At 42.1% G+C, this 25,461-nt stretch overlaps 4 protein-coding genes and 1 non-coding gene across 14 annotated transcripts in view; 4 read left to right on the top strand and 1 right to left on the bottom strand.

Annotated features, from left to right (window-relative positions):
- The window catches only part of Dop1R2 (dopamine receptor 2), a 50,955-nt gene extending 46,391 nt beyond the window's left edge, over window positions 1-4,564 (top strand). For all 5 annotated transcript variants that reach the window (XR_013040252.1, XM_076538780.1, XM_076538782.1 and 2 more), the window contains one exon: window positions 1,740-4,564. Coding sequence is in view for 4 of the 5 variants with exons in the window: in XM_076538780.1 (XP_076394895.1) it covers window positions 1,740-1,850 (111 nt within the window). In the remaining variant the exon portion in view is untranslated. The remainder of the gene's footprint in view (window positions 1-1,739) is intronic.
- A 67-nt stretch (window positions 4,565-4,631) lies between these two features.
- Window positions 4,632-7,185, bottom strand: LOC100881208 (solute carrier family 25 member 44). Of its 3 annotated transcripts, none has more exons than XM_012288576.2 (5): window positions 6,904-7,185; window positions 6,164-6,471; window positions 5,799-6,097; window positions 5,539-5,725; window positions 4,632-5,470 (listed from the first exon to the last, which is right to left on the bottom strand). In XM_012288576.2, the coding sequence occupies exons 2-5, from the start codon at window positions 6,333-6,335 to the stop codon at window positions 5,151-5,153; spliced, it is 978 nt and encodes a 325-aa protein (XP_012143966.1). In that variant the 5' UTR covers window positions 6,336-6,471; window positions 6,904-7,185; the 3' UTR covers window positions 4,632-5,150. The 3 variants fall into 3 exon arrangements, with proteins under 3 accessions (XP_012143966.1, XP_003704777.1, XP_012143965.1); XM_003704729.3 differs by having other exon boundaries at window positions 5,790-6,097; window positions 6,904-7,184; XM_012288575.2 differs by lacking the exon at window positions 6,904-7,185 and adding an exon at window positions 6,727-6,897 and having other exon boundaries at window positions 5,790-6,097.
- A 114-nt stretch (window positions 7,186-7,299) lies between these two features.
- Ets96B lies at window positions 7,300-23,307 on the top strand. Of its 4 annotated transcripts, none has more exons than XR_013040250.1 (11): window positions 7,300-7,719; window positions 7,818-8,554; window positions 11,996-12,107; window positions 14,582-14,635; window positions 15,422-15,481; window positions 17,367-17,481; window positions 17,545-17,678; window positions 20,651-21,150; window positions 21,207-21,540; window positions 21,619-22,290; window positions 22,872-23,307. XR_013040250.1 is itself a non-coding variant. In XM_076538778.1 (11 exons), the coding sequence occupies exons 3-11, from the start codon at window positions 8,504-8,506 to the stop codon at window positions 22,032-22,034; spliced, it is 1,776 nt and encodes a 591-aa protein (XP_076394893.1). In that variant the 5' UTR covers window positions 7,300-7,481; window positions 7,575-7,719; window positions 7,818-8,503; the 3' UTR covers window positions 22,035-22,753. The 4 variants fall into 4 exon arrangements, 3 of the variants coding, with proteins under 3 accessions (XP_076394893.1, XP_076394892.1, XP_076394894.1); XM_076538778.1 differs by lacking the exon at window positions 22,872-23,307 and having other exon boundaries at window positions 7,300-7,481; window positions 7,575-7,719; window positions 21,619-22,753; XM_076538777.1 differs by lacking the exon at window positions 22,872-23,307 and having other exon boundaries at window positions 21,619-22,753.
- On the top strand, window positions 14,746-14,818 carry TRNAK-UUU (transfer RNA lysine (anticodon UUU)). Its single transcript has one exon. It is a non-coding gene; the product is annotated as a tRNA-Lys (tRNA).
- Ude (Uracil-DNA degrading factor) lies at window positions 23,177-25,319 on the top strand. The gene is made up of 4 exons (XM_012288573.2): window positions 23,177-23,381; window positions 23,704-24,049; window positions 24,114-24,851; window positions 24,930-25,319. The coding sequence occupies exons 2-4, from the start codon at window positions 23,706-23,708 to the stop codon at window positions 25,198-25,200; spliced, it is 1,353 nt and encodes a 450-aa protein (XP_012143963.1). The 5' UTR covers window positions 23,177-23,381; window positions 23,704-23,705; the 3' UTR covers window positions 25,201-25,319.
- Window positions 25,320-25,461: the final 142 nt, after the last annotated feature.

Genomic DNA, 25,461 nt, shown 5'->3' with positions numbered 1-25,461 from the left:
TAGCATCAGAAATCGACTTCGCTACGCTTCCAAGTTCGATCAGGAGGTATCTCAATTAGGGATTTTTCATCTCCCACCGCTTCTGGCTTGTTCCAACCGTTTCAATCTCCCTAATGGAAGAAACGCGACAAAGTGACCGCTGCATGCTTGACGCGACTCGTTCATCGTTCTAAATTGCTTCAAATTTAAATGCGCGCGTATTATAAATTGGATTGAAAAATAGACGAGTACAGTTTTCAGCCAATACGTATCGCGACAAATAATCGAAAAAGAATCGTATAAACGCTTGTTCCATCTAATCTTGTTCCCGAGTCGACCCGGATACGTTTAGTCTGGTTGATCCACCGGAGAGCTAAGTATCGTAAAAGTAAGAGAATCGCGTCCGGAGTCTAAAAGAAAGAAAGAGGAAATCCGATCTATCCGAATCTCTCGAGAATTTCGTGCTCGATGAGTTGGAAAAAGAAAGTTTCTGCGTTGACACGCTAGCCACCCCTCGAGATCGAACCGACGCGTCACGGCGCGACGAAACAGCGCCATCGAGGCGAATCTTGTATCTGTTCTTGTTATTTCTAGAACGGAATACATTAAACCGAATCACGCTGACACCCTATCGATCATGAGCCTCCTAACTCTTCGTTAACAATTGATCCTTCCAGTTTTTAGTTGCGACCAAAGCGACAGCGTTCGTCCATTTCATCGATCAGGACTATCGAATCAGTATATTCGCTTAAAAGCATTTTCGATACGCGAATGCTGAAAACGACGGAAGTTCGAGTATCGATAAACTTGTCGTTCAAAGTTGCCTATTTCGAAAATGTGTTTCCAGTCGAATCTGATTGCGAAACAAAGGCCAACTCCTATCTCCTTTCGAAAATAGGAAACGAATGTTACTCGAATTTCAGTAGTAAAGGTAGTAAGGTCATCTGTGATAAAGCGTGAAAACACGATGAAAAGATAAAGCATCGCGACGATGATGAAACAAGCAGGATTATGGAAAAGTAGGCGATGCGGGCATACGTGCATCGATATCGCTCGTTACACCACCTGACCGATGTAAGATAATTTATCCTGATGCACGAAAAGCATTACCTGACACGCCCGTATATGTATCCACTACCGTTCGCTACCATTTTTCATTCCTTTACCACAGAAATCCTTCTTCCACCGATGAGCTAGTGATTACCTCGAACATGTACTGGGTGTTCCGCGACGAAACCGACAAATGAAAAGTACTTTATCCTTTCTGTAATTAATACACCGACTTCCGGAGCGTAAGTTTTGGACGTACGCGTCCGAAGGAACAGCTGATCGCGTGATTAACGGATGGTTGCGTTCAGAAACTTTGAGACTGTAGGCTAACAACAGTTTGCATTTTCTTTGTCGATCAAATTATTCGAACGTTGCGAAAGGGTGCATCCGCTACGCATCGCAACCATCCCTACTTCACCCAACCGAAAATGCCAAAGGTAAAGTTCGCCGAATCAACAAACTAGGAAACGTTCCTACGAGAACGCGTATCTTCGAAACAATTGACCCGAATTCGAGCTATGTACCTAATTAATTCGCAGAGTTCGTGTCTTGCGAACTGTATCTTCCGATATTACCATACGATACTATCTCTATTGTTCTTGATACATGACATTCGATAACGTTGATTCACTTGTTCGCACCGAAAGCACGAGACGACTACGATCGACAACCACGACAAATATTTTTTGAAAATATAATTCTGATTACAGTACGTTTCCGGAGCGAATACCGGCGGCCAGGCCAGCAGCGTCAGCTACAGCAGCGTCAGTCAAAGTAGCGAGGGTGGCACTGCGACTGCGCTACCCAGTGGAGGGATATGACGGCACACGGGGGCCCGGACAGGGCCTCGTCGGGAACGCGCGATCCGTTTCCGGGACACGTGATTGTAGGCTCGTTTGCGAACGGTCGTACCCGGATTTCATCTGGATGTGCTTCTTCGAAAGATCCGGAACGAAACGGCAAGGAATTGAACGGGATCTCAAAACGAACGACGACGGCTCACCGGCCCCCTTAACGGGACAAATCGAAAAGTCGTGCGAAGACATCGCGACGTACCCTTGCGTAATAATATCCTATCGTCGAGTTTTACGTGACGAAAAGTGGACCACGAGGAAGCGTGACGAACAACGTACCCTTGTTTCGCTCGTTGTACAGTGTAATCTCGCTATATGATCCTATACGAGGTTATCGGAACGAAAACACTCGTGGAATAGGCCATATAAACGGAATTCTTTCCACTGCCGATGGCTCTTCCCGTCTTCTTGCACATACGTGACAAACATAAAGTCGGTGAAGTAAATGTATGGACAATCTACTTTGATCATCCACCCATAACCTCGCAAAAGTTGTTGTGATTGCATTAAAATCACGCGTAAAATGATGCGTATATTTACTTCGCCGATGCTACATTCTTCGCGCATGCGCACGGAAACGCATCCCGTCTCGCAACACTGATCTCCATGCGCTACGACAGCGAGAGTGCGCCACTCGATAAGGACATACAGCGGGAATTTACTGTATGTGTATATAGAAGCAACGTAGTTTCGCATTTTGTACCTCCGACGGAAGAAGGATCTAGCGAATCGAATCGCGAACCGACAGCGCCATAAATCGAGTCGAATCGGTCGTTTTTGTTTTTACGTTCGGATATCTTTGACACTTGGTAGCCTCTTAGCGAATCTCTGTGAATCGTGCATCGACGGATGCGACATCGGTGTAGCGAGAAGACTGCGGCGACTTTTTGCATGAATTACGCGTTACTCGCTTCGTTTCTGCCCCTTGTTAAACGACAAACATCCTGTTCCTAATCGAGTCGAGAGTAGCGAAAAGACTGACAATCGGAAACCGTCGAACGAAACTGATCGCCGTAGTCGTTTCCTGAACGTATTTACGACAAGACTAACGTAGCGTAAAACGAGTACCAAGGCCGATGTAACTTAATCAACGGATGCAATAACAAGGTCATAGACTAGATTAAATTAAAGCGAATTTTATTTCGGAGTAATTGACGGTGGTTGATCATTTGCTGTCGCCAATTCAATTTTAAACGTGTTCTTTCGACTACTCGGAAGTCGTTAAACGTCAAATCTGTTGCTTGTTTTCCAATCGATTCCGTTCGATTATCGTGATAGACAATCTTTATTCGATAAAAAGAAGTAACATTTTCTCGTCTACTTTATAGATGACACTGACTATTTTTGCGACGTAATTGTTTTTTTTACGAAAGTTGAGACGAGTATCCATCGATGTATATAAAGCATTGCCATGTAATTGTAAATATTAGAAAACCGTGAAGTTAGCTATTTAAAACGTATAAATGTATGAAACACTGTAAGAAAGCGCGTGCTCAATGGAAATATACGCACATGCTTGTTCGAGTAAAAATAAATTCAGTATTATTGCGTATTGATTCTATCCTGTCGTATTACAAAATCGTACTAAAAATTTGCTTACTTTTGACAGCGATGCATTCATAATTTTCGCGTAAGACATTTGAATGTTCATCGGCGGTATCACGAAAAAAGAATGGGAAATTGTGCACTATCAAAATGAATGATTCACTTACCCCAGCTGACAGCTAAACGAAGACTGCTCCTGCTCCGTTCGTACTATCTAATTGCTGAATTTTCCTACAGATCCAATGGGTTCTTGTTATTTCAACCACTTTTCACACTGTACACACTTATTTCACTTTTTAATCGCTCGTGATAAACAAAAAACAACGGATTGCCAAAGTAATCGCGGTTTTCGAAACAATTCGTTGACGCGAAATGTGCCGTGCGCGATTGGTCGGCGTCGTAACGACTCTAGTCATCCTAGATACTGTAAGCTAAATATTTGAGAGTTTAACGATATCAAAATTTGTTCGTAAAAAATGATACATTAATAAACAATGAAAAACTTTGTTGTTTCTTTTACCTCAACCGTATGCAACGCAAAAATATTGAAAATAAAAACATCGCAATTATATCTGAAACAGTGTTTTGACCATTGCAGTCAATTTGGCGGGCGATTTGTTCGCGCTGTAAATTGGCGCGTCAAATTTAAACTGCGTTCGTAACTTTCTACTTATCCCGAATCTATATTCTTGTTGTCAAACTGCATGAAATAACCGATTCGTGTAATATCTTGATCGAGAAACACTGTTTTCAGAAACTATTTCTGTATGTACATACAAACTCTTGCTATCCAAAAGTTTGATTCTCCATATAATAATCCACGTAAAACTTGCGTCACGTAAAATAGCGTAATGAGTTACCAATTTGTTGTACGTGTGTAGCAGTGAGAACGTGATAATGTATGAAATTCGCATGCACAAGGGATCGAATAAATTCCCCTGGCCTGTATATACGATATAAATAATGCGAAGAAAACGGAGACCATATACTACGTAATTTTTAAGTAGATAGCACGCGTACATTAAAAACTATCGATTCGTGTACGAAAGCTACGTTATCGAGACCACTTAAGTACCTTCGAAACAATGTGTCTATCAATATGCTGTCCTTTATAATAAAAAAATAACTGAAAAGAATTGTTACTCGTCCTTAATCTACAACCTATCCTGAATCGAAGAAATAAATAGTCGAGAACAAACTGTGTTTTCATTCAATATAGATAACAAGTTTATTCGTTCCATACATACATTTGTCATAAAATGTAATCGGGCTATACAATTTTATTTTATAGAAAATTTACATGATTCAGTAGAGACGCTTCTGTTTACTGTACCTTATCACAGCGATACTTCTAATGTATGCTACAAAGTTCAGACTCTGTACTGTGCATGAAAAAACTAATATAAAATGCATTCATATGTTAAATATATTTTCTCTTTTTATCGTGTCGGGTTCCTTACACTAGATGTGTATTAAGAAAAATTGAAAATATGACTAAAATGTTTATGTCAAAATTTACAATTTACAGTGCCTGAAGGAAATATTTCAATTCTGTCGTGTCTGTTAATAAAATTCACAATTACAAATTTTGTTCAGAGAACCAATCGTTACGATCGCGTTCTTTATTCTTTGGTGCGTATTTATTACTTCTGTGTAGAACAGATATTGTCAAATAAAATGCACTGATATAGGATTAATCGTTTCAATGTTTTACCAATGAATTTACCATCTAATGTAGCCTTTGTACTCTTCAGTTATACTGAATCTTTTTATAGTTTCATATCCTAAAATTATTGAAAAACTAAAACAAGCGGATTGTACAAGTCGCGCGGATAGTCCTTTCGTAAACATCTGCAACCTTTCTTCCATCCAAAGAACTTTGATTGCGCTAAACATACTATCTAATCTTTGTACTTGTAACCTTGCCCGCACGACATCTAGAGGATTTGTTATGATAGTGGTGGTGAACCCTCCTAATGTTCCAGCAACAGCTTGAATGAACAAGTGAGAAACCCATTCAGGAAATAGACGAATCAGTTCATCTATTATCAACAAAGAGAAAAAATTATTATTCAAAATCAATTAATTGAATCTCTTATAAGATATTTACCTTGATAAGATGTATAAAGTCCCCACCAGAGTGCGCTATTGGGAACATAAGCACACAGGGATGCAACATACCCCCGATAAAAACCTCTGTACCCATCTCTTTGATATATTGACCTAATAATATCGGCAGAAATTTGAGCACGAGATTTCCCTGGTTCAAGAGTTAAACCCAATGGATTCATGATCATCTGTAAACAATATAAAAATGAAAAAATTACATACATCATTGATTAGCCGCTTTCATGCGCTTACCTTACTCACATGATAGCCATTAGTCTTTTTATTACTGATCCCAAGAACCATTAGATGTTGACTTAAAACATCAAAAGGAACTACTATTGTCTGCCCTACCAAACTAGCAGCACCACCAGCAATTAATGCTTTAACTCGTGAATCTAAATTACTTATAATACCATTTTGCCCAAGCATATGACGCACACCTTCATACGTAGATACATAAAACACACCAGATACAATTTGTACAGAGCTTATCCAAAACCCTCTGTACAGACCTGCTATACCTTCAGCTTCATAAATTTTTCTGCAAGCATCCACCATTCCTATAAGAATTATAAACATTAAATAAGTCTGGTTAACATAAAATGTTTTTAACAACATAAACATACCATTGTATACATGATTGTGCCTTTGAACTTGTAAACGTGTTTTGATCACTGTTAAAGGATACAAACAACAACGCACAGAGAATGACGAAAGCATACTGAGTGGAAAGAACTTTGTCTTGTCCATCATATCCCATTCTATGGTACGAATGAAGGGTGACTCTATCGTAGTCATTTTTGGTATTTATGTCACTGTTGAGTCCAATATTATCCAAATATTCATATAATAAATTTAATGGATGTTTGTGTTTAGCTAGCTGCTGCATATCTCATTGATATCTCTCGAGAAATAATACCCAAATCCTTTACAGCTGATAAAAGAGATACACTTGTATGAATATCTTCATTGTATTTCATATTTTCAAAATTACTATATGAAAGTAATTAATTCACTTCGCAAAGGCGTAATTTATTGAACATAGAGCACAGTTTAAATTTGTCACAATTGCAGTACACATACTCACGTATACATATATATGTATATATATATATATATATGTAATGCTCGATCTCTAATAATACATCGAAAATAACAAAGACTAAAGAAATGATTTTTTATCGGGCACCTTCTATTATTTGTTCAAAAATGTCAGCATGATGCAAGAGGTGTAACAACTGTTTCGCACTATATTTTTACGAACTTTATAACCATTTTATGAAGGACATAGCCAAAGTCGATGGATAAAAAGTATATTGGTCGATGAATATGTAATAATCATTGATGTTATATTACTGAAACTTACGATGACGTAATTCACTGTCACGATTGTAAATATGTAATTTCAACATTCACTGATATTCACATTGTAACAACTTTAATGATATTTTACAATATCATAAGCTTCTCAGCAAGAAATTCATTCTGATGTTACACAAAACATTCAAGAACCCTGGTTTCATTCAACAATGTAGAACACATTACATTTACGTGATAAAGCATACACGAGGTTCTAGAGTCACAGAAAATGTGATCTAAATTTCTTCTGGATTCGTGCGCATGCATTTTCGTGATAACATTTAGACACTAGCGGAATCCCTCAGTGAATACGAGAAGTATAATTGCGTTCAAATAAAGATAGTCCAAAAGATGCCGCCTGTAGCGTCTTGCTCTTCTAGTCACCCTTCTTTGCCTTGTGCAAGTAAAATTAGGTTACACGTATCTTTAATGTCTCGAATACTTTCGCAAAAATAAGTATAATAGTATATTAACGATTCTTAATGGCTTATAAGTTCTGATAATTTAAGAAAGAAAGAAAAGTTTAGTGGTTCGAAATTTGTCTGGTTCAAGTGGTCTACCGCTAGGTGCTTACGTGTTACTGAAGTGATATGTCTACGTGCAATGAAATTTTAAATAATTAACAATTTAAGCAATTAATCGAAATATAATCTTATTCGAGTTCGTTTGTGATTCTAGAATGTTTAATTTACACCAATGGAGCGCATATGTGGTACTTGTCAGAAAAATGCACTTTTTGTTTTTTACGGTTCCCGCGTACCGTTAGATGGCGATGGCGATACAATTTTTAAAACGCAAGATGATATAAAAATAAAAAAAACAGGTAACAATATTTGCAAATGTGAATATCAGTAATTTTTAAATTAATTATATAGTAACAAAATGTTATCTTTTGCTATACTACAAAGTAAATGTTTACAGGATTTTGTAAAGGATCTAACCAAAAAAGTGAAACCTATGCAGTTCGAAAGAAGAATCCAATTATAAAAGCGTGATACTGTACATTATCTGGAAACAAACTATTACACATATGAGTAAATGTTGCAACGAATAGAATGAATGAACGAACAGATAAATCAATCGATAACTTTCAGGCAATAATTCGTCGATCGAAAAGAAATTGTAATTTTTAGGAAAAAATATTTGTAACGCACTCGATTCAGGGTACAGTTTACTTTCGTGTCTGTATATAGTTTAAAGAGCAATTCGCAAGATTAACCAGAGCCTGACAAGGAGAGATGTTCTCGGGGTACGAAATCTCGTAGGAAGAGAGAAGGTCACCAATGATTTCAAGGCTCCGCCTACCAGGCTGGGGTTGGAAGCAACCCCTAGTCAGGGTAGCTCGCGCAGGGCTGATTTCTCTATCGCGTTGTGGGCGTAGACATAGCGTAGACACAACCCCCGATGCATATACCGTGTCTTTTCACCGTTCAACCAGATCAAATCACTCGTCTCAGTTCTATCTTTGATCTTGACGGTGCAACAAGGTGGCAATACGACGAAAATACGCGGTAGCTGGTGCGGATCGTTTGATTGAACCGTGTCGTTTCGCGGGACGTGCCACGGTATATCTAGAAGAGGCGCGAGAAGGACATCAGGTGATAAGGATGAATCAGGACCAAGAAGTACCCGCCACTGCTACGGATCTAGCGAGATTGGTAAGTCCAATATCCTTGAATCAGGATTGTCCTCCAAATTATGGTCCGTAATCCAAGAATCTATATCTGCGATAATTCTTCAATAGTTCCGTCTCGAGTCCATCTCCATATTTCGAGATCGTCGAGTGCGAACAGCATGTAATTTAGCTGGTTTTGTCAGGGATGGTATCTATTTTTCCGCGCATCGAAGTACCCGCAGTCACGATTCTAATTACTGACATTAAATTTTTCTTTAATAGTCTACACATCCGAATCTTTGAAGTTCTAAGAGCGAACCTCCCAAGTTGTAGCAATTAGGCCCTAAGCAACTCCTGACTCGGTCATTAGAATGATTAAGTAAGAAGTTGAACATTTTTTTACATAAATATGGTAGTTGCAGGGAGAAGTTCGTGCACTGTTTCGAAGTTCAAACCGGTTTTATGGTATCCAGCTTCGTTAGAAGTTACCCAACGCGATCGCTATACTTAATGATCATAATTTTACGCAGAAACATGTCATTAGTTATCAACACAACGGTAATTACTTCGTTTTCAACCCACCCATCAACCTGTTAACACCGTGATACCACAAAGAAACAGAGTAAAAAAAAGCCGCGATCCGTTTGTCTTTGCCTTCACGGCTAAAGTATTCTGGATGGAAGTACCATGAGTAACGGGATTCCCGCTTCCGGTTTCCCTTCGTAGGACACAATAGAATCACAAGCGTGGACATCGAGCGTAGGTCGAAGACAACGAACTCGTAACGCGGCACTGCTCGCACGATCATCCTCGAGAGCGTCGAATTGCCGTGGCACGCGCCACCACGCTCCGATGGATCGTCCCACGGGTGCCACCCCTTTTGTGCCCTCTAAACACGTAATTGTCGCCACCATTCAACCCTCCTGGTCCCCTTTCAGGTTCGGGACACGTTACTGTACGCGGTACCACCACCGTGACCCACGGATACGAGCGAACCGTGGGTGGTCGACGGGGACACCCTTGGCAAGGATGCAGGGAGACGACTCGGCCGCGGAAACACTTGATTTATGTTTGTTGATTCTAAAAATCATCCGATTCCCACACACCCGCCCTGTTCAGTCGGGCCGGTGGTTAATTGACTCTCGTGTACCGGGAGCATATGCTACCACTCGTAGTTCCCATGACCAACGGCCCCCCTAATTCATAGGACTAGCGTAACACCGTGTAGCTTCACCTGGAATGTCTCACTCTATGTGATTTTTTTTAGTTTCGTCGGACTTTCCGGAAATTTTGTATTTATGTTCGGTACGTCTTGTCTAAACGTGTCCGCAGATAAGATATTGTTCGAATAATTGATAATAAGTTCGATCGTGATCACGCATCTAACAAGTTATCGAGCATATGGCAAACATTTCTTCGAGGAAATAAACTTTTCTTCTTCGACGAGGAAAGAATTTGTCGTTGTTATATCAGGACAGCAGCGAAAGCAATTAGCAGATAGAGTCCGTTGGTGACATGGTGACGATCGCAGTGACCTGCGCAACCCCGTATTGTTCGAAATTCTACCTTCGAAACGATCATTGTCTTCGCACCCTCCGCCTCAGTCAACGACGGGACAGAAGATAAAAAGCGAAAAGGTCTTCTCGCCCAAGTGGCAACGCCTTCTGCCTTTCCTAATTGATAAAATTGGAGGAAGACTCTCTGCTGAAATTGGATGATCGTTAATGAAAAAGGGGATTATCTTCTAGTTTGTCTGTGCACATCTTTTTCTCTACGCCTAATTTCCAATAAAAAAAATACGTATCATAACCTGTATAAAAATGATATTGAAATCAAGCGAGCGACATCCCTTGTAAGGAATTTATGTAACATAATGTGGCGAAATTTGTATCGAAATCTCTAGGACACCGTATGTATACAATGAAATGTGTAATCCGTTTAAAAGATTTTGCTCTTTTGGTAATTCAACAGAGATGTATCGATGGAGAAGGGGAATCTGTTTGGTACGTGTTGTCTGCTCGATGACTTTATTATAAACTGAACCGAAGTGCGCAATTACGAGGGTGGTGTACGAAGGGAATTTTGGGGTGACGACCCCTCGCAACATCATCAGGAACGATGGGGCGTTCTTCTCTCCCTTCCCCATCCGATTCATGGGTATCTCGTTTTCACTAGGTACAAACGTACGTTTGCTCGTGCATACATACATGACACGCGTACCGCCAAACGATCCACTTACCAGCTCGTCTTTTGCACGGAAACGCGTTCGCGATGGGAAAGGTCAAGGGGGAAGAAAAGGGGAAAAAGTGCGGAAAAGTTAAACGACACGCGACCATGTTTGCGCGTTCTCTTTACGAGTCATTGCTTCATAAATTCGCTCGATTAACTCTCGAGATTCGAAATGTGTTCCTTTATTTTTGCGTCTATTCGGATAAATTTACTATTAAAATTTGTAACACATTATTGATAAAAGTTAACGCGTTGATTTCGAGTAGGATACATTTTTTATCTCTAATTTAAGTCGGGTCTCATATCGGGTTGGCTGGGATTAAAGATTGATTCGTAATCCCGGCGAATGCAATTAAAATTTATATTAGAGGGCACAGCTTGCGGATTACGAGTGCCGAGCCATCGCGGCGACTAATTATAAATGACTATTAATTGCGATCAGAGGAAAATCCAGGGTCGAAGCAATGAACGTAAGACCGTGAAGCTGTGAAAAAGGAAGTTGATTACGTCTCCATAAACGGTGATATCCTGTCTAATTAAATATAAAAGAAAAACGATAACTTGTACAAATACAAGCTACATTTTCGTGACACGAATTTTATGCTTGAACGCAAATTAACGATATTGCAAATATTTTTCGGAGGACGATACAGCAGACGTCGCATGCTAGAGAAAGTAGAATGACTTTTTTTGGCATTTAAAGTGTAAGCGATCGGCTAAGACCACGATGAAGCTTCATAAAGGAAAAGCAGACGGCGACACGGCGTTATTGGAATTTCCAAAACCGGTAACCGGTTTTACCACTAGATTGCTCCGCAAGGAGGAAACCATCCAATCGTTCACCGGATGTCCTCCTTGCCTCCTCTCGCTCGTTCTCCCTCTTCTTCTTTCTCATTGTGCCAGCTACGTTGCTTTACTTAAAATCCTGTTCCTCGCTATTCCTTTCTGCTTCGAATCACTGTGCTTCTTCCCCCCTTTTCCTGCGATTTTACGTCAATTTCGTCCCGATTGTCTTCATCTTTCTTTCACCTTTTCCTTTCCTATTCGCGCGGACGAAGGATTACTTTTCTAAAGGGTGCTCGAAATAGAACGCGCTAAAAGCGTAGTTTCGGAACCCCTATACGTAATAGGAAGAATCATGAGGATCGCAGGGAATATATTTTTCTGTACAGTCAACCAATCTAAGTTTTCTCAAAATTGAAAACTTCACTACCTCTTGTAAAATGATGTGTAATTCGGACGTTTGTCTTTTCAGCCAAACGAAGAATTCACTAGACTGAACGAGCCACTGCAGACGGTCGCTACGGGATACTGTCCGACTAATTATTCGGTGGCGCCGACCAGCAACGAAGAGAAGCTGCACCCCGGTAAGTAAAATACGACTCGCAGAAAGTTTCGAATATTCGAAGCAGCTGTTCGATATGTTCATCGAATCTCAAAGTTATTCGTGTCTCGATGACTTTCCGCGAGCGAAATCGAAGGAGAGAAAGGCAGTCCGTTCGGGTCACCATCTATCCCCTCGAGTCGACGATTTTGAAGCTCTTTGATACGATGTTTTGCCCGGGAACATCGAGTGACACGAAGTCTTGGCTGCGTCTTCGTGCAGGCGTACACACGAACACGAAGAAAATACACAGCGAGGTAGAAGGTACAGCACGTGCAGTATATACGCGTACCATGTACAAACGGGGCAAAGAGCGAACCACCCCCCGAAGAGAGCCTGTCACCGGCAGGCAGTCGAGTCGATATCTTTATATAGTCGCATCAAGGATGATATTATTTTCTGTGGCTTTCAGCGCAATTACATTTTAAGATCGCACAAAACTTGATCTAAGGGCTCTCCGAAGATTAATGAGTAGACCGTGGATGTTTATGCGTTTGCGAAATAATAGAAAGTTCAAAATTAATGAGGTGATATTTTCAACGTGTTTGTTGATAGATTGCAAAAATATGTAATGTCAAATTGAAGTGCGATGTGGTCGACCCAAGAGCAAGAGTATTAACAAATGTAAAAATGAACGCATTCGTTAAATCACTGTCATGGTTCTATGTCAATCGACGCATCAGAAGTAAGAAAGTATCTAAATGTATAAGAACGTTATTAAGCACGTCATGTGATATGAGATTAGAGTTTGTAATTAGTGTGATGGTGTAACGGAAACAGAGCCATTGGTCAATTTGTTCTAACGGTATCGGCAGCTTTTCCTTGTCCTTGACCTAGAAATCGAACGGGCCGACCAGAAGCCTCAGGACGAATTCAATAAGCAACGTATTATCGCCGCAAAGAGCCCCATGGGGTAGTCGAAGCCGGTCGTACCCCCATAGGATTCGTAACCACCCTACACCAACGTCTGGGCACAGTGATTGACACTTTATATCTAACATTGGCATGCCGTGGTGTGAACCGCCAGTCAGGATGGACTGCCTCCACCTAACTCAATCACAACCTATAATGCTGCAATTTCTCTATCGTAATCACGTTACGCCCTGCCACCCTTCTCCGTCTACCTTTTCGGCGACGATTCACTGTGAAGAAATATTGAAATGTCGTCACTGAACGAAACTTCTCTTCTTCTTGAAATTCAAATGCTTCCTCTCGCGAAAGAATTCCGAGTTATCAAGTTTTTATTAAAACTAAATAAGAATAAAATTTGCAAATATCGAACATTTCACAGAATCTCTCAGCTTCGAGGAAAAAATTTCTGCCCTTTTCATGGAACTTTTCCACGACGAAGACAATGAGAGCTGGAGAACAACAAGATTCTTATGGTACGCAGAAAATGAACGTGTTATTGTATCATGTTTCTGGTATCGGAATTTTATCTCGTTATTGACATCTTCAACGACGGACACTCCGTTTATTATCCACGAGCTATGAGGTTGACTAAATTCGATTCGTCAGACGGGATTGTGACTGCGAACAAAACGAGGTTACTGACAAGTGGCTGCCCGTAGCGAATCTTAGAGGCCCATTAAACGGACCCCAACATAGATTTCTCTCGCATTCTTATGTACATGTTCACGTCGAAGGGGTTGTTTTTGCCACTGATTCATCCCCTGTACTCGTGGCTTTGTTCCTTTCTTGCATCCCTGCCCTCTGGAATTCTATTACGGTCCAGATATCGTGTCGCCTCGTGTCATAATTACCCAAGGATGATTTTATCACTGTTCATCATCTTTGCGCGTTAACGCGTTCGTTTCCATTGATGGAAATAGCCAATTCTTTTGATCTACTATGCTTTAATTTATTGAATCAAGATATTTCTTTACTTTGCATGTAAGCTTTGTTTGTAAATTAATTTAAAAGTAGTTAAAAATTAAATCAGGGATTCTATAATTTTAGTAGTGTCTCCCTGTTACTATGATTTAATTTAACAAGCGTACTACTGTAATTTCTTAAAATTGAAACTCGTTAGAAAGTGTAACTCTGACGATATATTAATGAAGGTTTCGTGTTATTTCTAACGATCGTGATTCGAACAATGGATATTTAGTGAGACCATGTGCCGCGACATGGGGCTATACTAATTTCGCCTGGGGATAATTATCTCCGAGTAACCATTAATCATTTTGCCGTAAACGTAGATTCGTAGTCCGATAACTAGTTCTTTACTCAAATTATTCTTGAGGTTTAAAACTAAACGCGTTATCAATTTAATTGTGTAACTTTATTTTCACTCTTAAGATAAGATAAAAACCATATGAATTCCAATTACATAATCTATCATAATTTACATTTAATCGGTTAAGTCGTAGACATGAATAAACGAATTTAATTTGTTATTTAACAGGATGACACTTTTTAAGGCGATGTTCTGAAATAACGTGAAATTACTTTCAGAGAATGAAATATACACTGCGCAAGAATACAGGCAAGAGCCATGGCTTCAAGATGGTAAGAAGATTTTATTACGAACAATTTATGTTGTTATTAATAACAATGAGAAAATTGATAAACCAGGGACGAGTACATTTTCTATTGATTTAGGAAGAGTGCTGTCAGCTGCCCGGATAGCTCAGTCGGTAGAGCATCAGACTTTTAATCTGAGGGTCCAGGGTTCGAGTCCCTGTTCGGGCGGATAACTTTTTGCATTTTTTTTCTTCATCTTTTATTCGTACTTGATAGCATTTCACAAAGGAGAGAAAGTACAATTCTTTTTATATTGTCAGCAACGTGCAAGGACTCGAATTATAAGAATAAAGTCTGATGCTTTAAAAACGCTTAACTTCTATTCCAACTTCTCGATAGAACAAAAACTGGAAGTTCATCGAGACATTCGCGTATAGTAGCTTGCAAAGTGATATAAAATTCATTTATTCGAGTTTAAAACCTCCGATGAACGGTTCGTAAATCTTCCTGGAAGACGATTAGTTACGGCGTTACAATTATTCGGAACATTAATTTTGATTATTTTGACGAACTGTAATGTAATGCACGGTAGATGCAATGTAATAATAACGATAACGAGGGGATTTCCAGACGTGGCTCATAGAAAGCGTGCAGCTACCCAGTAAGCGATCGTAAACCATTAATTAAGATTACGATATTTCCTTTCTTCCCATCAATGAATATTTTACTTAATACTTAAAAATATGACCTATTTAGCGTAGTTAATTTTTTAGTTAGCACGTGAACAGCTTTCAGAGTGTAATATCTTTCTTTTTACGAATGTTATTCCAGGTAGCAGCTGCGAAACGGAGGACAGCGAACAATATGTGCCAGAATTTCATCGTATGTCAAGTTAGTGTACAGAATCGAATACTTCGCGTGCATATTCGAGAGCTTCTCGCGCCAGGTGCACCTAATTACTATGCTTCCAATCGCGTCAAGCAGACGCTCACGAAGGAAGCCAATCTCCTTATAGGCGGAAGTTACACCCAATTTAAGTTAATCCCAATTCGGAAAGAACTTCGATACAGTTTAAGCGAATAGGAAACTACGAGATTGCTTCTCGCGACGCAACGTCATACGAGCAATTTTAAGGGATCTTCGATTTCCGAATTTCAATCGCTTTTAATCGTAATTACTGAGAACGTGGTCGATTAAATTCTCCGTTTAAACTTGTCATGATATTAAGAAAACGCTAATTCTCTCTCTTTCCCTCCTTCTCTATTTGATTTATTTGAAAAACATATTAAAAGTCGACTTCTGGTTCATCGAAAAATGAAATTCGTTTCGAACAACAAGCCAAGCAATATCGAAGAAAAAATACAGCGCCATCGCCCAAGGCTAGTGTTTTTAAAACGACAAGAAAGAATCAACAGAAGACTCCCACCGATTATCGATATCGCGTTACACGGGGAAGCACTTTATATTAAGTCTAAAGACTTTTTTCGCCCCTCTTTTTCGAACCTTCATTGATTAACCTCTCGTACGCTTCATCGAGAATACCCTTCGAAATTTTTTAAGCTACATCCAAGTATCATTATTTCGTTACACACCGAGCAAATGCTCAAAGGGAATAATTGTCGTTAATCGAGAGAGTAATAATACTTTTCGTACGAATTAATTCGCGGCTCGATTCATCCAACATTTACGCGCTTTGTAACATACGGGATCGCGACGGGAAATCAAATTTACTCTTCACCTGTTAATTTTATTCGTTGTTCGATGGATACGAGGAGCGATCGGCTGGTTTGTACACGTAATACGTAAGCAAACATTTAGAGCGAACCCTGCTTCAAGGTAAACACGCTCAACGGTGTAGCCAGATTTGCCAATAAACTTTTATTCGAGACATTGTTTACCGGATGTTGCTACGCTCGAAATATTAATGTAACTTTATAAAAAAACGTGTAACTTTTTTCGTTATATCGAGCAAATAGAAAACAGAGTTCATTAAGTCGAGCGAAACGATTCGTTGGCTACGAACTATTGTTTCGAAATAGTACCGTTTCAAATATTCATTTTTCGACGAATTTTACATGTTATATACTTTTCAAGACACTTGTTTAAATAACCGTGTACTGGTTACTAGAAGTGTATTATATGCTTAAAGCGAACAAAAATTTGTTCGCAAACGCAAACGAAAGTGCAGAGAATATAATTTTTGGAAGTTTAGCGAACTACGCGAAATCCGCAGGATTCTTTCGCCGGTCGTCGAGTCGGTGGTTCTCCCGTAGCAAGTAAACTTCCGATGTTTGCAAATACAATGATTGCCGGAGGCCTCTGACTTATGCTTCCCACGGCCAGAGTCTGTTTGATTTATCGAGGGCGCACCCTCGGCCGCGCAAAATCGTCTACGGCCCCATTAGAACCCGAGCCCACCCCCACGTGCCGTTGCAACGATGCGCCTTCGCTTCCGCCACGACACGCGCCCTTATGTACCCCCTCGCCCTCGTCGTTTTTCCTCCAAGAAATCGTTCGATCCTCGAGGGTTACTCGATCGTTCCGATCATTCGTTCGACCGTACATCCTCTAACTTTCTACACAATGTACCAAGTCATTTGCATTCTTTTCCAAACTTTTCGATCGCGAGGGAAAGAGAGAGCCGTGTTTATCGGTCAATGTTTCGTATAAAGTTTAGCAACGGATGTTTTTTTGACCCGATTCCGTTTTTATCAGCTCTCTCTAAATCGTGAATTCGCGCTTTTGGAAGAAAAGCAGTACGTTTCTTTTTCCGCAGATGTCAAGCAGGAGTCTTCGAACTGTAAACGAATCAACGACGTCAATTACTCTCAATATTCTCAGAACAATACCTTCCTCGATCTCGAAGCAGACACTCGCACAAACTGTTTTGGGTAAGTGAACGATTTGCGGAGGACGCGTGACAGGATTACTCACTTTCAACTTATTCAACGCAGAAGCAAACTGAGTTCGCGAACGAGCGAAGGGACGAAGAATATCGCTGTAAAGGAAGAACCAGTGGACAGAGGATACGGAGAGCCAATTCCCGTCACAAGTATACCCACGTCGACTGGCCAGGATACTCAAAACGGTAAGTAAATCGATCATTCTCAAAGGGTAATTAGCGATAGTCCAATATAGCGTTCGGCGGACAATGCTTTTATAGAGCAGTCTCGTTCGATTTGTAACGACAAATCCGATGATTCCCTCTTCTTCGACTTACAGCGTGACAAATCTCTCGACAATGGATCCACGTGGCTCGCTGCTACCCCATAGATCCCATAAATAACTGGAGCACGAGGGTGGTACTCTATGCTTCATCCATTAATCGAGCTCTAGCGCGAATTCTCCTTCCGGTTTCGTTTCTTAGAAACGCTGTCCTAAAATTCAGCGTACTTGATTATCGGTTTCTTCCATGAATCATGTTCTGAACAACGAGTCGTTGAATAAATTCTTGGGCGAAGTTTCAACGAAAAATTTCAGATAACGTTCGTTGTCGTTACCGAGCATTCGCTCACGCATGACTAAGTACACGTAAGTGAATAATTGAAGAATGCTTTCAACTCGAAAGCGTTTCATAGGATCCAACGAAAGCTGCTAAACGAAGGAAACAGCATAGAATTCTCTCCCCGGGGAGCTTGCGAGTCGACGAGCTCTTTCGCGAACGAAGAACATTGCTCAAAATTCCACCTTATCAGACATCATTTTCAAACAGGTCGTACCGTAGGGATAATATATTATCGATAATCGCGATGATATTACAATCAAAAACGTTTCAAATTTTCGGTGTCGTAAATTGGAAAGATTGAGCCATCGTTTCGGAAGATTACAGTCATTACCTAATAGAGTTCGATCTAGTTTTAAAAAGGTAGAGCCGACGAAGAGTTTGCAAGCTCATGCTTCGTAATCCGACCGATTAGCCCTGCTTTATTCACGCACGTACACCAAAACGAATCCTTTAGGAACTATGTTGGTATATTTGTTGCCCGACACCAACCTCGTATACCCATTTACTTCCAAGTCACCCGGGAATTATGCTTCTACTTCTCTTCGGGTAATTCTCCCTACCATTAAGCCGTTTCAATTATTTACACGCAGTTTAGATTAATAATAGGATCATACCTATCGATACCTTTCAACGCATATGGTCTGATGCGATACAACTTTCTGTTTTACCGAGTTCTTTTACGCTCAAAATTTTACTTTACCTTTTAAAATGTATCTTCCACTAACCTCGTTTCGCGAACGTCGCTTCAGGAAGTGTATAACGCGTCCGTCCAACCAGTTTAAATCGGTGAACTGACGATCACTGTATCGAGTAGAATAGTAATAACTTGTTAACGGGCACAGATTGGTCACCATCCCCCTAATTAATACGAACACGAGGATCAACGAGGATTAGAGGCGGTCAAGTTCCATTCGCTATCTACGGTTCCTCCGTATTATACGCTTGCGTCGAAGTGAAATTTGTCAACGCGTTTGTGCAAACAATCTTTTATCTTCGAATATACTTCTCATACATTATTTGTATAAATTACATACACGTACACGCAGAGAGTTAATTCTAAAATACAATCCCATCAATAAGTTTGAGAAAAATGATGACATTCCAACAACCGAACGAACGATTTATCGTAATTCGATTCGACGTTCGGTGCAGTATTTCTCGTGCAGCATGAATTCCCAGAAACAGAAGAAGAGCGTTTCACCGGCATCAGGTGGATGGAAAATGGAGCTTGCATTATTAAACAGCCTCTACTCCGGAATTCGGGGGATCAGAGAGACAGAGATAGCGGGATAAAGAGAGGCGCACAGAAGAGAAAAGGAGAAAGAGAAGCGTAGGAGGAACAAGGTAGACTCGTAAACCGTAGGAAGAGCGAGAAAGACGAAAGAACGTAGCTTCTCGTCTGAGAGTGGGCGAGAGCGAAGGCTGTCCTCTTTTCCGTGCAACCCTTCTGCGTACCGCCCCTGACCAGTCCCTGCTTCAACCCTTTTCCTGGTCGCTACATCGCCACCCGGTTTCATCAGCTCGCGATTAATTTTAATCTAAAACTACCCGCAAAGCCTCCTGGCCCCGCTTGCACGTTGAGGTCGACTCCCGTTCACCCCGCCGCAGGAGAGAGTGCCAGATTGGCCCGTAGCTTTCGTCCCACCCTACCTAATTCCTGCCTGTCTCGTCTACGCGAGAGATCGGGTTCCGACCAACGATTGCCAACCAACCCGCTAAAGCTAACTTGCCGCCACAATTAACTATACGCAACCCTCCTCTTCTTCATTTTCATCGATAACCTAGGCTCTCTTAGTCGTCTTCGATAACTGAAATTTTACTGCCTTAGGATCCTAAGCGTGGTATATTATTAAAAAGATCTTCTTTAATTACTTTTCGATCCGTTTACGGTTGTACGAAACGATGATGTCCAATGCAAGGTCCTGAGGGACCAGTTACACCGTTGTATATTTCTTTCCTCTTTCACAAAGTTGGCTCGTTTTAATCGAGACAACGCGAGGACGGACGCAACTGGAGACTCGTTCCGGCTCGGTATCCACGCAGGCTTCTCAATTTTTCAATATTCCCCGTACACGACTTGGAACGTAACCGGATTACGGTTCGAGAATAGCTTTTTCGGCTCGAGGGAGCACGGCATCGTTGGGATGTTGACGGTGCTGCTGCTCCCCGAGAGGAGAGCACCCGATTAATATACATATCGCGCGAGCTGTACGCGGTATTTCCAGGCGGTGCTGCTATCCGCGAGCTCCGCCGAGCCGGCAACCCCGTGGGCTTTGAATATCAACCAATTTCCTGCCGATGTTTGTGTGACGAGCACTTCACCGGCAACCGTGCGTGAGTGCAATCGCTAATACCTTGCCTTTCGTCCTTTTTTCATGGTTCTTCTTTTCCGCGATTCTCTGGTATCTTTCTTACTCCGTTCGTAACACTGAACGTCTATTAGTCAGAGTAGAATACGATATTTCGTCGATGGACGGTTTAAAGTTGCCATCCGCTGTTCCGCTATTGGTAGGGAAAAATTCGAGGCGATCCCGAAAATTCTTGTATTTGTGCAGATAATAGTCTGATATATCAGCAACAGCCATACGGAAACGAGACGAGAAACAGCAGGGGGTCACCGCCGCCCAGTCGACCAGCCAGCACCTCGCCCGCAGCATCTCAGTGGCAGTCGACGGTCTCTGCTTCCACCGACGCTTTCTTCCCGCGACAGGAAAACTGGAACTCGGACGTGTACGGGAAAAGAAGCGTGACCCCCACGTGGACAGAGCTAGGGGTTCAATTGGACGCGAGGAATTCTTCGTGGGAGAGACAGAGCAATTGCTACCAGAAAAAAGGCTCCCCCAGCTCTTGGAACGCGGACTATGCCGGCAAGAGGCCTTCCTCGACGACCGGAGTGTCGCCTTGGAGCGAGATGACCGTCGGTTATCAGCAACAACGACGCGGATCTCTTCAGCTATGGCAGTTTTTAGTGACCTTGTTGGACGATCCTACGAACGCACCCTGCATCGCGTGGACTGGTCGCGGAATGGAGTTCAAGCTCATCGAACCTGAAGAGGTAAAGCATCGCGTTAAACGAATCTGGATAAAGTAACTTTTAATCGTTCGTTGTAGGTGGCTCGTAGATGGGGCGTACAAAAGAATCGACCAGCGATGAACTACGACAAGCTGAGCAGATCGCTGAGATATTATTACGAGAAGGGAATAATGCAGAAGGTGGCTGGCGAAAGATACGTTTACAAATTCGTCTGCGACCCAGATGCATTGTTCAATATGGCGTACGGTTCCGGAGCGTCGTCGAATCTTCCTGGAGAAATACAGAACGGAGTTCGAGGGCAGTCGATATCCAGCAAAATATCGACGACGAATGACGTCTCAGATTTGGGGAAACATCCCACGACCGGATACGGGGACGCTGTTCTTGCCATGTATTCGAATACCGCGGCAGGTCTGTGGACGCTCGTTTTAACGTTACAAACAATCAAGCTATTAACGTTCAACCATACAACGATATCTAAAATTGCAGTGTACGGGTCGTCCAGTTTGCACCACCTGCATCAGTACCTCGGCGGCAACGACGGTTTCAAGACACCGTCGAACAGATATCATCCCCATTACTCGCACGAGTACAACAACAGCCACCATCATCCACCAACGAGCTACGCAGAAACCTTTCTAAACTACGGTCGCTTATCGTCTCACGATACTTCCAGCGAATCCAGAAACCAAGAACTGCCGAGAATACCGTATTCTCAGGAAACGACGGATGGTACCGGCAGAGAACGAGAGGCGTCATCGATTTTATACGACGGCGCGCAGAGAACGCAATTACCGACTGCGCCTGGTCTATCTCAGCCAACCTTGTTGGACGCTACCACCACCAGCTCGAAGATAGAGCAAAGTTCGTATGCTTGCCTCGGTGTTGGGAGCTGCGTCTGCTGAATTTCTGTTACCGGAAGATGGGAACACGTCGCTTCTTAACTGATACTCGAATGGGTGATCGCGTTTATCCAGTCACGATTATACTGGCGCTGCCGTTTGAAGGTTAAAGAATTTCTCTAGTCGTAGATTGAACTTTCCGCGCGTACACGTTGAACGCGTACCGACTGGAGTGAAACGCGTACAAGTATTGGAGCGTGTAGTTCAATGTCGAAGCACGCGTTCGTCGATGATCGCTTGAAAGCCGAAGTTTACATTGGTAGAGTAAATGGCAGATTATACTATTCTGGCAGGATAAATCTGTTTATTCTACTTGTGTAAATAATTGAACTGGCGAGCGATAGATTATCGAAGATAGCGATTGGTAGAGTGGGATAGCACTCGTGATAAAGTAACTTTATCATTAGCTATGATCCCAACGTAAAGAATATCATGCCAGAGTATCATGACGGTAATATACTCTAATTAGATCAAGGAGAAGCGGTTCTATGCTCTGCCCATCTCTTCCGGCGATGATCGACGAACGCAATGGACAAGATGCGAATTCGCGCGTTCCGTAAAACCCTGTAAATAAGCGAAAAGAAAATGCGTATGATCTACCGTGTCGACTGAAAAGTCTCGTAGTCCGTGAGATCTAATCGCTCGTGATCCGAATAGTTCATTGAAACGCTGTAACTTCTGTAAATATCGAATAAATCACTCTATTGAAAGAATTTCGGCGATGAACGGTGTATACGAAATGTCATATTTGATGCCCAACTATCGTCGCGTCACTACCAGATATATCTCGTTATGTCACCGATTACATGCTCGACGAATTCTTGCGATATCTTGTTATAGAGGAAACAAAAACGTGAGCCGTGTGCGTCGCGCGATCTACGAACACGAATTAACGCCAGCGATTATGCGAGCTTGACCTAGACACATAATGCGGCCTGCGAAGCGTGTGGCTTTCCTCGTGTCGTAGATCCTTGTTTCGCGAACTCGTCGGTGACGTAAGGCCAAGAAGACCACGGACTGAGGTCGGCTGCGTATTTCGGGCTGTGACACATAGCAGATATGTTTATATCGACCCCTCTCTTTTCCATCGATTTCCAACTCGCCTACCCGTCCTTCTTTTACGCACATTGAGCGTCGTAGTGTGCCGAGAATCGGTGACTCGAGCCGGGTTCCGGTGAATTCGCCACTGTCAGTCGAGCGATCAGAACAGAAGAATTGAAAGTATTCGATTGTCTCGTTCGAAACTCGTTGACAGCCTACGATTCTGAAGTAAAAACGAGTTCAGAAGCATTCTGGCATTTGTACTATCGAACGTACGATAAAAAACCGACTGTTGCGCCTAAAGCTCTGGTAAGTACTTGTAAAATGTGTTTGCAACATTGTCTACACTTTGATCTATGCTACTTCGTGTTTCAAAGCATGTACCATTTTGATCTCCAGCACTTAGTGGCTGTCAAATATTTCGCTTGTTGTATCGTCTGGCCGTATCGATCCTTTCGCATAACTTCCATAATCCAGAGACGACGTAAACGGTAATACTGACACGCCAACGTCGCGTTCTGATCCGCCTATGTTTTACCTCCTGGTGATAGGCTATTCCGTTTAATCGATCCTTCAAATTCTCCTCGTAACTTGCTTCTATGTTCGAACTTCTTTCGAGCCCTTCTTTTAGCCATGGGGAAAAGCAAATCCTCCGAACCGGAAGAATCTGCGATGGGATTTAAGGACAAGCAGAAGGCTCTGGACACGTTGAAAGCTCTGGATGGTCGGGACGTGAGTTACCAGTACCACGTGATTACGAGCTTCGTGGCCCGCGCGAAACGGACCCAACAGATCACGAAGGACGAGGAGAAGGTGGCCAATCTTCGGGAGGCTGCGAAAGTGTTCGAGGATTGGCTAATCGATTACAAGCAGAACAATCGGGGTAAAGAGAATCTTGCCTACCTGCCGCTAGAGACCGTGAAAAGCTACAAAATCCTTGCAAAGAAATATGATGTCCTGGAGGAAGATTTCTACAAGTAACTATTAATCAAAGTTGTAACCGTGTGTCCCCTTTGATTTATCGTTTACCCTATTTTTCAGTGCGTACAAGAAAGAGAAGGGAGACTACAAAGGTCTGCGAACCGTCAAAACCCCACGCGGGGACACTACGTGGGACATCGAAAGGAATCGAAGATTGAAGGAGATCATCGATAAGATTAAACAGGACCACGTGCAGTGGTTCGAGACGGACGTGGGTGACTTCCGAGGATTCCCAACCAAGGAACACACCCAGTGTATCATGTTGGGCTATAGTCCTGATCCCGCCAAGCTGAAAAAGCTCGCGCCTCAGGTGGAAGAAAAGTTTGGGACTGAAAACACCGAGGACATGGAGGTGGATCAAGAATCGAAAGACAAAGGTACCAAGAGGAGACACGACAGCTCATCCAGCAGCGACAGCGAAAACGGCGAACCGGAGACGAAAGCGTTGAAGCGATCAGCTGACGAGGACAAACGCGAAAAAGAAGAAAATAGTCTCGGTTTCAAAGACAAGGAGAAAGCTCTGCAAAGCATCAAGTCGCTGGAAGGCAGGGACGTGAGTTATCAGTATCACGCGATCAATGGGCTGGTGAAAAGGGCCGAGAGAGTGATATCGTGCACAAAGGACGAGCAAAAGATCAAGAACATGAGAGAGGCCGTCGAAGTGTTCGAGAATTGGATCACGAATTACAACGTGAATGGCCGGGCCAAAGAAAACTTCAATTACCTACCCATCGACCTGGTCCGATCTTTCAAACCGCTGGCGGAGAGGTACAAGATCGAGGATAATGGATTTCTCAAGTAAGTCTATCGCGGTTCGAGCACGTTTCGATCTTTGTAAACGATTAATCAAAATCATCTGTTCGTTCCGTTTCGCAGAGCATACGAAGAGGTGGACGGAGACTACAAGCAGCTCAGAGACGTTCAGGTTCCGGACTCGAACGTAACATGGGACGTAGAAAGAAATAAGTCCTTAAAAAATTTGGTGGATCGCATCAAGGAGGAAAATATTCAGTGGTTCGAAACCGACGAAGAACTTCGCGGTTTGCCCAGTAAGGAACATACCCAATGCATAATGTGGGCTTTCAGTCACGACGTCGCCAAACTGAAGAAACTTTTACCTACATTGGAGGAGAAATTGAAGTCATAATTTCACCTACAGTGCAAACTATTCGACCGTGTACGTTATACAACCTGTATATTTAAGTTTATTACTATGTATGTACAAAAGCATTTGATTATCTTTAATAAACATAAATTATTTTCCAACGTTTACGTAATATAATTTCCACAAATCGAGCGAATTTGTCGTGTACGTGGCGACATCTAGCCGCTGGGCGGGAACCGCGAGGCGGAGCACAGCGCGACCGCCATCTTTGTTTTCGTCGTGTACGGGTATTTCAAGATGGCG

The sequence above is a fragment of the Megachile rotundata genome, chromosome 13, assembly GCF_050947335.1.
Source record: "Megachile rotundata isolate GNS110a chromosome 13, iyMegRotu1, whole genome shotgun sequence".
NCBI lineage: Eukaryota > Metazoa > Arthropoda > Insecta > Hymenoptera > Megachilidae > Megachile > Megachile rotundata.
The sequence above is the reverse complement of the archived record's forward strand: the minus strand, read 5'-3'. Positions and strand labels throughout refer to the sequence as shown.